The following is a 15,133-nucleotide window of genomic DNA, read 5'->3' as shown; positions in this document are numbered from 1 at the left end:
CTGCAGATTTCTCCGGTTTCCTCTATGCCATTTAACTATGTGCCTACTTCCTGACTTACATTCTTCATCTTCCCTTCTCCATGCTGACTGCTTAGTATTCGTTTTATTGCATCGTTTGTTTTTTAATTTTTTTAATCGACATGTTGCTCTCAGTTTGTGAAGGTAGGCAAATTATGTGTAGACCTTTTTTGGGTCATCCTGGCACTTCTATTAAGACCGAGTTTCCTAGGCTAGTCTCCAAGCTCTTAGTACCCTGACCTACAGCTACAGCTCACCGAAGGCCCAGCATTGTGCTGCCCCTTCGTGCCTGCTGATTAGCTTTTGGTTAGTACATCATTCAATCTGTTTCTAGCCACAGCTCAATTGTTAGCTGGCTATTCACCTACAAGCCCAGATTGTCCAATAACCCCACTCCTTTCCCTGAGATTATAACCCACCAGCTCTCAGCAGAGCCTAAGGGATTTGAGAACCCAGGAATCTGCGTTGCTCAGGGCTTCTTGGATATCCACACCACCAGAAAGCAGAGATCAGAGTGTCCCAATAGGGAAAAAGGAACTCCCAAGAGCTCCTCAATCCAGAGTCACATAGTCAGGGCTCATGAAGACTCGCGAGTCTTCTGACGTCATTCCTAGCTCACAATTCTGGCAATGCGGTGGCCACAGGCCCAGTAGTGCCCGGCGGCAGCCGCAGGAGAAAGGTCTGCAAAGAGCCAGGCCGAGGAAACCCAGCTTTCTCCCTGAGCAGCCGCCAGGTACCGTCTTCAATGGCATACACCAACGTGGATACACGGTTGACAGTATAGACGGTGTCCCCACGCACCACGGATGTAAAGAGTGCTCCCTTGCTGTTGACAAACTGGCCAGGAAGCGATGTCCACTGGCCTGTGACCAGGTTGAGGCAATCGATGGCACAGTGCAGGAAGTCATCAGAAGGTCCATTACGCACCACATAGAGACTGTCACGATGGGCCACCATAAAGTGGCCGTAGCTCTGCGAATGACACAGTTCAGCCACCAGCAACCACTTGTCCATCTGCACCACGTACTCAACAACGGCAGTGATATCTGCCGGCCTCCACAGGCACACAAAAAGGCGGCCACGCGCGTGGGCACAGGGAACCCCTGTAGCTGGCTGTGGCAAGTCCGCCACAAAGCTCCAGCAGCCTGTGGTGGGATCGTAGCACTCCACGGAGCTCATGGGAGTCCTCTGGAATTCGCCACCAATGGCATAAAGGCGGCCTTCAAAGCCGGCCAACGCCAGATCATACCGCGGCTGGTGCGGGCTGGGGAACTCGCACCAGGTGCCACCTTCTGGGTCGTAACAGAAACTCAGCTCCACAACCTCCTTGCTGGCGCCACACACACCACCCACGATGTAGAGCTTGTTGCCCAGAGTGGCCACCCCTGCCAGGAGCGTGCTGGCCTCCAAGGGCAATGCAGCTAGCGTGCGCCAGGCATCCTCTTCCTCGTCCAGGTAGCACATGGTGCGCGATGCGTCCTCTAGGAAGCCAGGTGTGGGTGTGTGCGTGCTCACGGCCACGTAGGTGCTGGGTCGCAGCCCCGCCACGTAGGCACGGGCCTCGGGCAGCTCCAATTCCGCCACCAGCTCATGCGCGCCGTCGCGGATGAAGAGCGCGGCGCTGTGGAGCACGTCGTGCAGACCGAAGGCGGCCGCGGCGTCGCACAGCAGCGAGCAGTTGTCCGACGTGACGCTATGCTCTAGGAAGCGCGCGAGCACGGGAGCCTGCAGGAACGCCGCGCACTCCACTGCCTGCAGCAACTCGTCGTCGGCCGCCAGCGCCGGCCGCTCTCCGCGCAACACCCGCAGCGCCGTGCCGAAGCCCGCGGCGCTCAGCGCACCCAGGCGCACCTCGGCCGCGCGCGCCTCCCGCATGCCAGAGCGGAAGAGCCCACGGAAGAAGCCGCAGTGCTCCACCAGCAGCGACTGCTCGGCCTGGAAGAGTTGGCCGTCCACCCACACCTGCACAGGGACCTCGGGACCCGGGGACATGATGAGCCAGAAGGGCGGAGGCTGTTGCCACTGGGGGGCCTAGATTTGCCTGGGGCCACTGACTCTGGGGCTACCCCGGGGCGGGGAGGAAAAAAAAAACTTCCCTGGGGCCTATAAATACCTTCCTGACTAAAGATAGGACGGCTCATGTGATGTAGCCCGCAGGCTTGGATGGCCGCCTGGCCCAGAGGACATCTGGACACCTGTGTGGTCACTCTGTTGATAGACTGGTGACAAGGGCCAGTGAAAAGGCCCAGCAGGTTCTTTCCTACAAGCCTGTTTGACCTGGGTTCAGCCTGGAACCTACATAAAGCTGGAAGGAGGAAACCTGCTTTACAAAGTTGCCCTTTGACTTCTGGAGTCACACTATGGCATGCATCCCACCTCCACGGAGACTCAGTTACTTTTTTTCCCTTTTTTTAAAGAAATAGTGACAATATTACCATATACAAAATAGCCACTGCATGCTGGGCTCTGTCAGGCCCTCTTGTAAAGACAATCCATTTAACTGGCACCATCCCAAGCTGTTTTCCCCACATACAAAGCATGTACCTCGGCTCTGTTCATTTTTCAATAGAGGGGCTGGAGAGATGGCTCAGTGGCTAAGAGCACTTCAAGAGGACCTGGGTTCAATTCCCAGCACCTCCATGGCAGTTCACAACTGTATATAACTCTAGTTCTGGGGATCCACCACCCTCACACAGACACACATGCAGGCAAAACACCAATTCATATAAAATAAATAAATCATTTAAAAAATTGTGATCAATAGAAACAGCTATTGACAGTATTGGGACAAATTCCATAAGGTGTTCTGAATGAAGTCTGGAGACTTTAATGTGACTTGTTCAAGGTCATTCAGCTGGGACGAGAGTTCATCAGCGTCAGCTCAAAATGGTGGGGCAGGCAGAATGAAGAGAGACCAAAGCGGAGCATCAGGCCAGGATTCTGAAGTGTACCTTTGCCCAAGCTTGCAGTGTAGCCTAGTCAATCTTCCTACTCAGGTTTTGCCTGCTTGTATGTAGGTGTATCACATGCATACAATGCCCTTGGATGCCAGAAGAGGACCTTAAATGGCCTGGAACTGGGGACCAGGATTATAGACAGTGAGAGTCACCATGTAGACGTGGGTATCAAGCCCCCATCCTCTGGACGAGGAGCAAGTGCTGACTCTTACTGCAGAGCAGTCTCTGCGTTTCCGAATCTTTTTTCGAGCCCATTTCCTTCCATGTAACAGAGCATCCAGTGACCCCTACAGGCAGAAGCCACCCCTCACTTAGAAGTGCGGAGCTGGTGTTTGGTCCTCACTTGCCAGACCCTCTATGATGCTGTCGTCTTGGGTGAAGAAAAGTATAGGTGCTGGGAAGATGGTATACCCGTGGATGAGAAAGTCTTCTTCATACAATAACTTAAATTTTTTTCTTTTCAAGACTTGGTTTCTCTGTATAACAGCATGAGCTGTACTGGAACTAGCTCTTGTAGACCAAGCTGGTCTTGAACTCACAGAGATCTGCCTGCCTCTGCCTCCCAAGTGCTGGGATTAAAGGCATGTGTCACCACCGCCCAGATACAATAATTTAAATTTAAGCTACACCTAAATTGCTTTGTGATAAACACTTTGATTCCTAATCCTTGCAACACTCATGAGTGGTTACTATGACCCTACCCCCAAACTGTGCCAAATATACAATATCCATTACTTTTTACAGCAACGCCATGAGCTGGATATCTTTGATAGACAGAGTCTAATGTCTCTTAGGCTGGTTTCATACTTGTCGTGCAGTGAGGGTGACCCTAAATTTCTTTCTTTCTTTTTTTTTTTTTTTGGTTTTTCGAGACAGGGTTTCTCTGTGGTTTTGGAGCCTGTCCTGGGAGGGTGACCCTGAATTTCTGACCCTCCAACTTCTACCTCCCGAGTGCTGGGATTACGGGCATGTGCCTAGTTCATGTAGTACTGCGCTGGGGGCTGAACCCAGAGCTTTGTGCCTCCTGGGCAAGGACTCTGCTTACTGAGTTGTACCCCAACACTGAACTAGATTCTACAGATGGCCCCATTTGATAGATAAGGAGACCAAAAGCAGAGGTTTAACCCAGAAGCAACAAGGGCCAGAATGCAACCAGTTTGACCCTAGGGTCTGCGCCCTTAACCTTGCTGCTCTGTTGCCTCCTGAGCCAATGAGAGGCAGTGGAAGGAACTTCAAGCTCACTAATTCCCTTGAGGACTTGGCACAAAGTGAGAGAGAGTCCTGGCCAGGATCTTGTAGCTTGGGACGGTCGGCCCCAAGCCTCCTGCAGCTCAGCCCATGGCACTTTTCCAACTGTACACGACTTTCTTGTTGACCATCTAACACTAGGTCCCAAATGTCAGATGAAAAGGAGTTTGATGATTGCCTTCTCTTACCACTACATTTTGTAGGCCAGGAAACTGAGGCCCAGACTTTGAGAGGATCTATGCCCTTTGGGAGATGTTTGGCTTTGGTCCTCCCTTGGGAAGACAGAACAGCTATCCCTTACCAGACAGGAAGTAGGAGGGCAGGAAACCTCCCCTCCCCTTTAGGACACAGACACAGAACATATAGATGAATCTGCAGGCCCAAAGAAAATATGCCTCCCTTAAGGCACTCTCTAGTTCACCCCATCAAAACAGCCCTGGGGTGTGGGGACCACTTGTGTGAGCCTGGGAAGCCAGAAGCCTCGAAGACACTGCCAGAAATATCTCCGATGCTCTGCCCCAGGGACTAGGAAGGAAGAGAGGAAGAAGGTGGGGGTGGGGTGGGCAGAAATCCCATGAGTATTGTCCCAGGCCCTCTGCAAGTATCTCTCCTCTGAGACCAGACATTGGCCTAGAATGCTTCCAGCAGTAGGCATGACAACCCCTTCTTGGAGACAAGTGAACACTGAAGGGTCAGATCTTTGCTCATATTTTTGTGAGGCCTTAGTGTCAGGGAGAGATTGTCTGGGGGCTTGCAGATGAGGGGGCTGCTTTTCCTTAGTTGTGAATGACAGTATAGGACTTGACAGACTCTGTCTATTGGCCCGATAGCCTACTAACCACCTAGCCTGGGTCTGTCTCTTCACCTACGTAGCCTTGCCTCAGACAGGAGTGACGCTAGAGAAGGCAGGCTGTCAGGAGCCCAGGTCTGCTGCAGAGTTGCCCTCAGCTAGTCTGGTCCAGACACCTGGTAGAAGCCAGACAGAGCCAAACAGAACCATCACAGGCCTCTCCTAGAACGCAGTAGGCAAAAATTACAAAACTCATCCAGACTGAATAAAGTTTATCCTCTAACCCATTTTATCCCAAGTCAAGACCTCTTGAGTGGGTGGGGGGGGGTCATACACACACCCTGTTTCCACTTTCCACAGCCTGATGATGGGGAGGGGTCCAACTAAGGTGGAGATTGTGCTTCTGAATCTGAGCTGAGGCTCTGCCCTTTGGTCCTACCCTCGGGGCCCCAGCTGGTGTTGTGTGCAGCTGGGAGTTTCCTCCTTCCAGATCCTGAGTGGCCCTCTGGGAAATGGAGAGGACAAGGAACTGTCTTGGCTGTGGGCAGCCCACAGAGTTCCCAGGCCCTGCCTGACCCCTGCCCAACCTCTAACAAACCCCCTCTCCACTTTGCACTCCCCACACTAAGGGAGGTGGGGGTGGGGAGGAAAGGCAGGCATCAGGCTCTGAGCCTTGAAGCAGCACAGATCCAAACCTTAGTCATATCTGCAGCTGCACAGCCAGCATCCCATAGAGTCTCTCTTTTTATTTAATTAAAACTTTTAAAAGATTTATTTATTTAATTTTTATGTATGTGAGCCTTGCCTGCATGTATGTATGTGCACCACATGTGTGCCTGCTGCCAGAAGGTGTCCAATCCCCTGGGATTTGATGTTAGAAATGGTGATAGATGTTCTTAACTGCTGAGTCATCTCTCCAGCAGGGTCTATTCAGTGGAATCCTGAGTTCCAACCTACTGGAGTTCCCAGCAGGCTGAGGGAAACCCAGTTTCTCTTCCAGAAGAGCTTTATCTGATGAAGGAGACAGAACTTTCGTCCTTGGAGAAAACAACCCCTGCGCCCCCGCCCCCACCCGATTTGATGGTGGAGCCTTTTTTCAGTCATGGTGAAGACAGTCCATAGGTCCTGGGCTTGGGAAAAGGATGAACACGATACTAGGAGTCAGGATTCTTGCCTGGCACCTGAAGCTGTGTGACCACCAATTTGCCAAAGCTACTGAGCCTCTCCAGGCCTCAATTCCATGACGGAAAAGTGGGATTTGCAACGGACTTCCAAGGTTCTACTCAGTTTTGATACTGTGATATATCATAGAACAACCATAGAAAGCATGTGTTGTGGCCTGGAGAAGCAGTGACATCACAGAGCTCCTGGAAGCTTAGCTTTATGTGCAATTGCTCATGGGTATCTTGGCATCAGGAAAGACAAGTCCTCTTTCTCACCTGTTCATCCCCTACCTGTTTTGTGCATCTATTGAGCACTGACTGCATGCCCATTGCTGGGCCCATATTTCAGTATCTGAAGTCCTCTATAACAATTTTGATCGAGAGGACTAGACAAGGAGATGAGCTACTTGACCAAACAGTATAACCTCGCTCTTGAGTAAAGAGTCATTGACCTCTTGGTAGGTGGTAAAGAGGTATGTGCTTTTAATGGAGAGTAGAAGGAATTATTGATAGTTTTATGGGTCATGGGCCAAGTTCTAGATTCTGGGGCCAAGTTCTAGGTTCTAGTTCTAGGTTCTATTTATTTTCATGTTATCTCATCTAATCTTTAATATTATACTAGTTTTAAAGATGAGGAACTGAGATCAGGGAGATTAAAGTAGCCTACTGTAGAGTCTGACAGCAAGTGGCATACTCCCAAGGCCTTTCCAGGCCGGCTCAGCATGTCAGAATGCTAGACAGGCAACTATCAAAGCAGGGGACAGAGGCCAGGCAAAAGAACTGGTCAAAGAGGCCCTGTTTCCTTCCTAAGCCTTGGACTTTAAACTTTTTTTTTTTTTGTTTGTTTGTTTTTTTTTGTTTTTCGAGACAGGGTTTCTCTGTGGTTTTGGAGCCTGTCCTGGAACTAGCTCTTGTAGACCATGCTGGTCTCTAACTCACAGAGATCCGCCTGCCTCTGCCTCCCGAGTGCTGGGATTAAAGGCGTGCGCCACCACCGCCCGGCTTGGACTTTAAACTTTTTTTTTTTGTTTGTTTGTTTTTTTTTGTTTTTCGAGACAGGGTTTCTCTGTGGTTTTGGAGCCTGTCCTGGAACTAGCTCTTGTAGACCAGGCTGGTCTCTAACTCACAGAGATCCGCCTGCCTCTGCCTCCCGAGTGCTGGGATTAAAGGCGTGCGCCACCACCGCCTGGCTAAAAAATAATTTTTAAAAGGTGAAAAACTGATGCCAGGTTTTATTTATTTATTTGGTGTGTGTGTGTGTGTGTGTGTGTGTGTGTGTGTGTGTGTGTGGTGGAAGTCAGGGAACAGATTGCAGAAGTCACCCATCTCCTTGGACCACATGGGTACATGGGTCCCAGGGACTGAAGTCAGATCATCAAGCTTGTGGTCAGTGCCTTTACCCACTGAGCCGTCCTGCTGGCAGCACCATGGCATACTCCCAAGGCCATGGACTTTCCAGGCCGGGCCAGCGTGTCAGAATGGTAGACAAGTCTTTTCTTTTGTTTTTGAGACGGGGTCTGATGTAACCTAGGCTCCTCTTGTACTCCTGACCTTGTAGTGGAAAATGATCTCGTACTTCTGGTCCTCTTGCCTCCAACTCAGAACAGCTGGGATTATAGGCATGTACCATCTGTCATCAATGGAGTTTACTCGGTGCTGGGGATTGAACCCAGGGCTTTGTGTGAACTGAGAGCCCTAGCCTAAGAAAGGTTTGAAGCAACTCCCCCCCACCTCAAACAAACTGGGGAATGGCAAAGGTCTCATCTGTAGGACCTGGGCAGGCTCCACCCTTCCTCCTCCAGCACCCCTACAGTGAGACGAGCTTTCTCCCCCTGGACACCGCCCAGAATGTCTGCACAGGACTGTAACCAGCTGGGGATGTGGCTGGAACCAGGCGCCCAATTTTCAACTCCCACAACTCGGAGGAAAACTTTATCCATTAGCAGTTCAAGCAAGTCTGGTCTGAGGGTGTAATCTAAACAAATCCCTGTGGTACCTTGTAATCTTTTTAACAGCTGGGCCACTGTGATTTCCCTCAACAGCTAGACCAAGTCAGGATTCACATCCTGTCCAGAAAAAAATTTTTTTCTCTTCTTGGTTAGGAGGGACACTGCCACCCTGCTTGACCCTGGACCCTCTGCCTGCTGGCCAGGTTTTAATGTTTTTCTTTTTTTCTGGTGGGTGTAGCAGGCTCCCAGACCTTAGCACAACCGAAGCCATGATGGAAATGCCGTTCAGACTCTAACACTCAGCACAGAGAGAGCACCACCTGCCAAGACAAAAGCAAAGACCTAACCCATCAAAGCTCACAGTTCTGGGAATGTCTCTCAATGTACTAACCTTGATCTTTGTTGTTTTAAGTTTTAATGGCATGTTATCAGTTATGCACAATAGTGGGCTTGGTTGTGACATTTTCACACATGCATATAATGTATTTTGATCATATTCTCTTCCCCACTCCCTCTCTCTCAGGCCCCTACCAATCACTTGTCCCCCCTCCTCTTCCCAATTAGCCTCCTTTCTATTTTCATGCCTTTTAGTTATTTTTTGGCCACCCAATGAGTTCATTTAGGATTACTTACAGGAGCACGGGTAAAAGCGTTTCGTTTGTTTTTGCGATGGTCTCACAGGTAACTCAAGCTACCCTGGAATTCACTCTTATAGCTCAGGCTGGCTTCCAGTTTGACCACAAGGCTTCCTTAGCTTCCCAAATGCTTGGCCATGAAGTCTTAGCCAGAGGCACAAACCCTTTGTCCCAGGAGCCTGAGTTGTGCAGCGATGCTACTTAGAGTCCCCAGTGCAAAATACACAAGTAGAGTGCTGAGGTTGAGCTGGCTGTGGTCTAAAGCAAAAAAATGGCACCAGCAGGGCGCTCTGATCAGAGCTCAACTGCTGTTAAAAGGTGTTTGGAGCGTGAAGGCCACGCCCCATCCACGCCCCTCCTCCAGCAGGCGGACACCGACGGGCGGGCCCGAGGGTGACTGAGGCCGCGCAGCTCGCAGCCCATCAGCCCCCGAGACCGGCGTGGCTATCTGCAGCGTCGCCATGTCGTCGGTGTTCGGCAAGCCCCGAGCGGGCAGCGGGCCGCACAACGTGCCCCTCGAGGTCAACCTGGCCATCCTGGGGCGCCGCGGGGCGGGCAAGTCTGGTGAGTGGCGCGGAGCGCGGAGGATGGGGGCAGCTTCATCCACAGCTCCCAGAGACTTGCTTCCCCGGGTGGTTGGGTGAGTTCCTGTGACTTTGATTTTTGCCTCAGTTTCTCTGATGCTGGCTCCCACTCCGTCTTGCTACTTTGTTCTCGATTTCCCTATCTCTTATCTGCCTTCAGCTGCCTGCTTGGTTCTTCCCCTGCCTTCTCGGTACCTGTGACTCCTGCTGTCCCCAACAAAATTGTCTCTCTTTGTGTTTCTCTTAGGTCCTCCGCTCATCTCCATCCCTGGGACCAGCAGCCAAGTCTTGTCAACTGACACTAAAGAGACCTATTGGCACTGGTCTCCAGCCCTGGGTCCCCTTTGAACTTAATGGCATCCTTGCTGCTCCTTGATCTGGACTGTCCCACCCCCTCACCACTTCCTCCAAGAGACTTGGTAGAAGTCAGTAGAGATTAGAATTTTTCAGGCTCACTCCCCCACTGCCAACCCTTGGAACTGTGAAACAGATTATTTTCTTATCAAATGTATTTGTTTCAAGCCAGACCCCTCTTGACTTTCTGGAAACGTGAGAGTATGGTCCCAGGTGCCAGGGAGTTGTCCTTGAGGAACCTGGACCTTGGGCTTCCCACCACTGAGACAATTTCTGTCAAACCTGAGCTTCACTACTTCTTAGAGCTATCCAAAGGGAGGGTTTGCCCTGCCACCTGCCACTGAAAGACCCAGACAGCTGAAGATGGGGGACAGAAGGGGCTCCCCTGGCAGTTCAGTTGCAGCCGGCAGTGAATGGCCACCATGACCCATGAGCTGTGGCTTTCCTTCTCTTTGTCTCTCTGAGATCCCCAGGAAAACTGTTCTGAGTTTGAAGCCAGCACCCCAGACTCAGAGGGGAGACCCAGAACACGGATTTCCTTTGAAAACTAGCCTGTCCCCAGTAACTCGGTCAATACCATAGGTCGACTAGTGACTAAACGGATGAAGGAATTATTTTTTATTTTGCTGCAGAGTCTCATGTAGCCCAGGCTGGCCTGGGACTAGTTAGGAATCCACGAATGACCTCTTAGCCCTAATTCTATGCCTCCACCTTCCGAGTGCTGGACTTGTAAACCGTACTACCATTGCTGGTTTACATAATCCTGGGGAATGTAGCCCAGTGCTCCATGCCTGGTAGGCAAGCGCTCTACCAACGCGGCTACAGCACCAGAAAGTTTAAAGTATGTATTCCCTGTCTATTAGTTTGCAAATTGGCCGTGTTAGGAATCCTTCAAAAGAATTTTATTTTTAATCCTATCAAGAGCCCAGCATAATATATTTGGCTGACCCTTGCCTTTACGCGGCACGCTCTGAACAGAAGCAATCCTGTTAGTGCACTCTACTTGGGAGAGAGAACTACTTTTTCAAGGCTTCCGTTCTCAAGAGCTACCCCAGAGGGTCTGGAAATCCCACCGAGAGCAAAAGCCCTAGTTGTAGAGGACTCAAACTGGAGTGTGTTTACTTGGGACTTAATCTGTCCTGGACCTTGTCTGGAAAACTCATACCCTCAGTTCAGATCTTCCTAGCAATAGTCAGTCAGTTCTTCACTTACTGTCTTTGACCTTTGAGACATATCCCTTCAGCTGGGGGTCTCGCTAGTCCTCAAAATAGCTTGACCCTGGATTTGGTTGTTCAGAGACACACCTCAGTGAGACATGCCTTTTGCTGCCTTTCTTGCTCTTAATAACTTTTAGAAAATAATCCCAGGGTTCATGCAATTAGTGGGGCTTGGCACTTCACTTCTACACCTTCTGAGCCAATTCCTCTGCTCCCCAGCCTGAGGCCCTTGGAAAGCCAAGCTTGGGGTCAGCCAGAGACCACAGAGGTCTAAAGTGAGAGGGACAGTGTCCTGGGGGCTAGCCGGAGACCCAGCAGGAGTCTGAGACCACCTCTTTCCTCTTTCTGCAGCCCTGACTGTGAAGTTTCTCACCAAGAGGTTTATCAGCGAATATGACCCCAATTTGGGTAAGACAGCATTCCTCTCTGAGCCTCCTGCTGCCTGGGCCCCACCTGGATGTTCCCCTGGGGCCTCCCCATGGGTGGGCCCTGGCTAGCACTGTGCATCTCAGGGTGGAAGGGTGGGATCACTGGGATGATTCAATGTGCACCAGACAACTGGGGGGCCGGTCCAGTTCAAGGGCCTGAGACTGTTTGCCCTAAACTGTGCAAAGCAACGAGACTGTAGAAGAATGTTTCTTCTTAAATAGCAGGATGTCCACATCCAAACAGGCACAGTTCTTCAAAATGTTCACTCCGTGTTCTCCCGAGGGCAGCCAGACGACCTATTTAAGGCATTCTCTACCGGTGCTGAACATTCTTTGAACCAGGGAACATTCATTTTGTTTTAGATTTAAGAATTTATTTTATTTTATGTTGATGAATGTTCTGCCTGCATGTGTACCTGTGTCCCATGTGTGTGCCTGGTGCCTGTGGAGGTCAGAGGAGGGCATCGGATCCCCTGAAACTGGAATGACAGATGATTGTGGACCACCATATGGGTGCTGGGGATAGAGCTGGGTCCTCTGCAAGAGTAACAACTGTTGTCAACACTGAGCCATCCCCTCCCCCACTAAAATTCGTTGTGAAAAGCTAAGTTCGAGTGCTGGCTCTGCCATTTATTGGCTGGGTAACTTTGAGACAGTCACTTAATCTTTCCGAGCTACCATTTTCCTCATCTCCCAAAGGAGCATAGGCATAGCTGTATCAGAGACTCACTGTGAGGATTAGGAACACAGTACATACACATTAGGCAGTGCTTGACCCCAATAGACTCTTGGTGCATATTTGCTTTTTTCTTCCTCCTTAAATGGCTTCCCGTGCGTGCTGCCGAGAGTCCCCCCACATTCGTGAGGTCTATGTTGTGAAACTTATTTTTAACAGAAGAACCATCCCCTAAAATAAACTCTTACATGGAACCCTAATGCCCAAGACAAACAAAATTAGAATCTGCTTAGCATCAAAGTCACTTCTAGCTCTCGTTCATAATATCCTTATTTATAAACCGTCCATTGAGAACAATGAGATGTCTGAATGAGCGTAGCCTTTTGAAAATGGTGTCGAGTTGTTTCCCCATTCAAAAATATCAAATAAAGTATTGGTGGGACCAAAAGGGGAGGGCATGTCTCCGGCACATGTGACTAAAACAGCTCTTTCTAAGAAAGAACCTGAGGCAGAGGGAACTCAGTGACTCACCTAACATCACAGAACCCCCTCAGGTTTAAAGGAAGGAGAAGGTCCACTCACTTCCTGTCTGTGGACTCAGAAGTAGGGGTACATAGGGCCCTGGGCTCTCTGAGCCTCAGTTTCCCCATATGGAGGGTGGGACTGAGTTGTCTGTGCTGGAGCTGTGTCTTGTTGTGGGCTATGACTAAAGCTGCTGGGAGCTAGAGACTGCATAGACAGGCTCTGCCTATGTTCTGCCCTGGGTGGGCAAGGGGTACTAGAATGTTCTTGCCTGGCTCCACTGGGAACAACAGCTTCTTACGTCATTTGCTTCCATCCTGTTCCTGCAAGGAAACGGATGCTCATTGTGTCTGAGCTGCCACCTTATCTGACAGAACTTCTTTGGTGCCTTTTATAAAAATACTATTTTAAGGACATCAAAGTGCCCAGAGTCAAGGTAGGCTTGACTACTATACCACTATGCCTGGGTGAGAAGCTGCCATTCAAGCTCCTGAGGTCAGTCACCTGACGACTTGAGGCTTCATGCAACTTTTCATATCTGTGCTAGAATTCCTACGGAATAGGATACTTCAGGTCAGATATAGCTGGAGGACCAGCAGACTCATCATTAGCCAGGAACGAAGGGGTCACAAGGGGAGGCATCCCAGAAGGCCCAAGTTCATTTCCACCCCATTACTGGGGACTAAATGAACATCGTGTATCATGCATGCATGCTAGCACACTCTGCCTTTGGTTTGTAGTCCCCCCCCCCATATACACACACTTTTTTTTCCTCCCAATTTTAAGATAAGGTCTCACTACATCACACAGGCTTGTTTGAACTCATTCCTTAGCCCAGGCAGACACTGACCTTACAATCCTCCTGCCTCAGCCTCCTAAAACAACCTTGTCATCTTTCTACAGTGGAGACAACAGGAGATCAGGAGGCTCACCAGGAGGGCTACGGCTAGAGTAATGCTTGTCACCAGGCGAGGCAGGACTTTGATTGGAGGGAATGGCTAAGGGGCAACTTGGGCTGGAAAATAAAATGTCTGAACACAATGCAGGCATCCAGCGACAGCTCTTCTTGGGCCAAATATAGTTACACATTTGGGGCATATTTTCCATTAGATTTTTTTCCTCTTTGGATAAGAGCAGCTATTTATCCAAGTCCCCAAAGCAGGCTGGGGACGAAGAGCTGTCTGTGACTCATGTTGGATGTTAGTGGGCCTGGCCTGTGTCCAGGTCTGCTTGAGTGCCAGCGGCCCTCAGGGAGGAGTGTGTGACTACATTCAGTCAGGGCTAGGGGTGCTGTTCTCACAGTGACCACGGCCAGGAAGGCAGAGGACACCTCAGATCTGCCTAGAGGGGTCACCTAGGAGAAGGTGGGGACCGAAAGTGTACTCATCCTCACGTACACGTGCCAGGGAAGACTGGGAGTGAGAGAAACAACTGTTAGCATGCCAGTGACATTTCTGTACGCCCGGCCACATTCTGATTTCTTGGGTTTAAAGTCATAAGACTAAAAAAAGAAAAAAAAACTGGTGGAATCCAAATAAGGTCAGTAATTTAGTTCATAGTACAGAACCAGCATCAGTTTCCTGGTTTGGCGATTGAGCTGTGGTTATATAAGGTGCTGTGCTAACACTGAGGGAAGAGCAGGTAGGAACTCCGTTAGTTTGTAACTTCTATTTGAGTTTAAAATTATTTCTCCGTTAAGTAAGTCAGCATGAGGGTTAAGGATATAACTCTGTCAGTAAAGTGCCTGCAGTATCAGCGTGAGAACCTGAGTTCAGAGCCCCAGCACCCATGTGAAAGCTGGGTGTGGTGGCATGCATCTGTAATTCCACCACTGGGGGATGCAGAGACAGGTGGATCCCTAGAGTGGAATGACATCTATCTGGTCACTTCTGGTTCAGAGGAAAACCATGGCTCAAAAAGTAAGGTGGAGGAGTGGGGCTGGAGATGGCTCAGTGGTCATCGGCAGTTACTGCTCTTTCAGGGGATCCAAGTCCTGTTTCTAGCACTGTGTTGGATGCTCATAACTGTCTATAACTCTAGTTTTGGAGATTCAGTGCTCTCTTCTGGCCTCTGTGGGCACCGCACACATCTTGTGTGTGCACACGTATGCATGCACGCACACACACACACATAAGTAAAAATAAATGTAGAACCTCTTTAAAAAATAATAAAGTGAAAAGAGGTTGAAGAAGACACCGGATGTCAAACTCTGACCTCTACACATACACGCACACATGAATATGCACATATACGTGCATACTTCATATACTTACCCACATAAATAAAAACAGAAGGAGAAAAAAATTACCTGGGAATGTGGACCTGCCATGTTAACCTTGGAGGTCCTTCACATTTCTCCCTGCCATTTTCAGGTATTTATTATGGGCCAGGCTCCAAGCCTGGAGAACCAAGCAGTCCTCCCACAGTCCTGGAAGATAGGGCTGTTAAATGTGCTAGCTCATGGGCAAGCCAAGCAGAGTGAAGGCTTGAAAACTGTTAGCTCTGGCCGGGCAGTAGTGCACGCCTTTAATCAAGCACTTGGGAGGCAGAGGCAGGCAGATCTCTGAGTCTGATGCTAGCCTGGTCTATAGA

General features: G+C 50.0%; 2 protein-coding genes across 2 annotated transcripts in view; one reads left to right on the top strand and one right to left on the bottom strand.

Annotated features, from left to right (window-relative positions):
- Positions 1-633: 633 nt before the first annotated feature.
- Kbtbd13 (kelch repeat and BTB domain containing 13) lies at positions 634-2,010 on the bottom strand. Its single transcript, XM_005347762.1, has one exon. The coding sequence runs from the start codon at positions 2,008-2,010 to the stop codon at positions 634-636; it is 1,377 nt and encodes a 458-aa protein (XP_005347819.1).
- A 7,211-nt stretch (positions 2,011-9,221) lies between these two features.
- The window catches only part of Rasl12 (RAS like family 12), an 11,574-nt gene continuing 5,662 nt past the window's right edge, over positions 9,222-15,133 (top strand). The window contains exons 1-2 of the mRNA XM_005347760.2: positions 9,222-9,324; positions 11,267-11,323. Of these exons, the coding sequence (XP_005347817.1) occupies positions 9,222-9,324; positions 11,267-11,323 (160 nt within the window). The remainder of the gene's footprint in view (positions 9,325-11,266; positions 11,324-15,133) is intronic.

The sequence above is a fragment of the Microtus ochrogaster genome, chromosome 5 (assembly GCF_000317375.1).
Source record: "Microtus ochrogaster isolate Prairie Vole_2 chromosome 5, MicOch1.0, whole genome shotgun sequence".
In the NCBI taxonomy this organism is placed as follows: Eukaryota; Metazoa; Chordata; class Mammalia; order Rodentia; family Cricetidae; genus Microtus; species Microtus ochrogaster.
The sequence above is the reverse complement of the archived record's forward strand: the minus strand, read 5'-3'. Positions and strand labels throughout refer to the sequence as shown.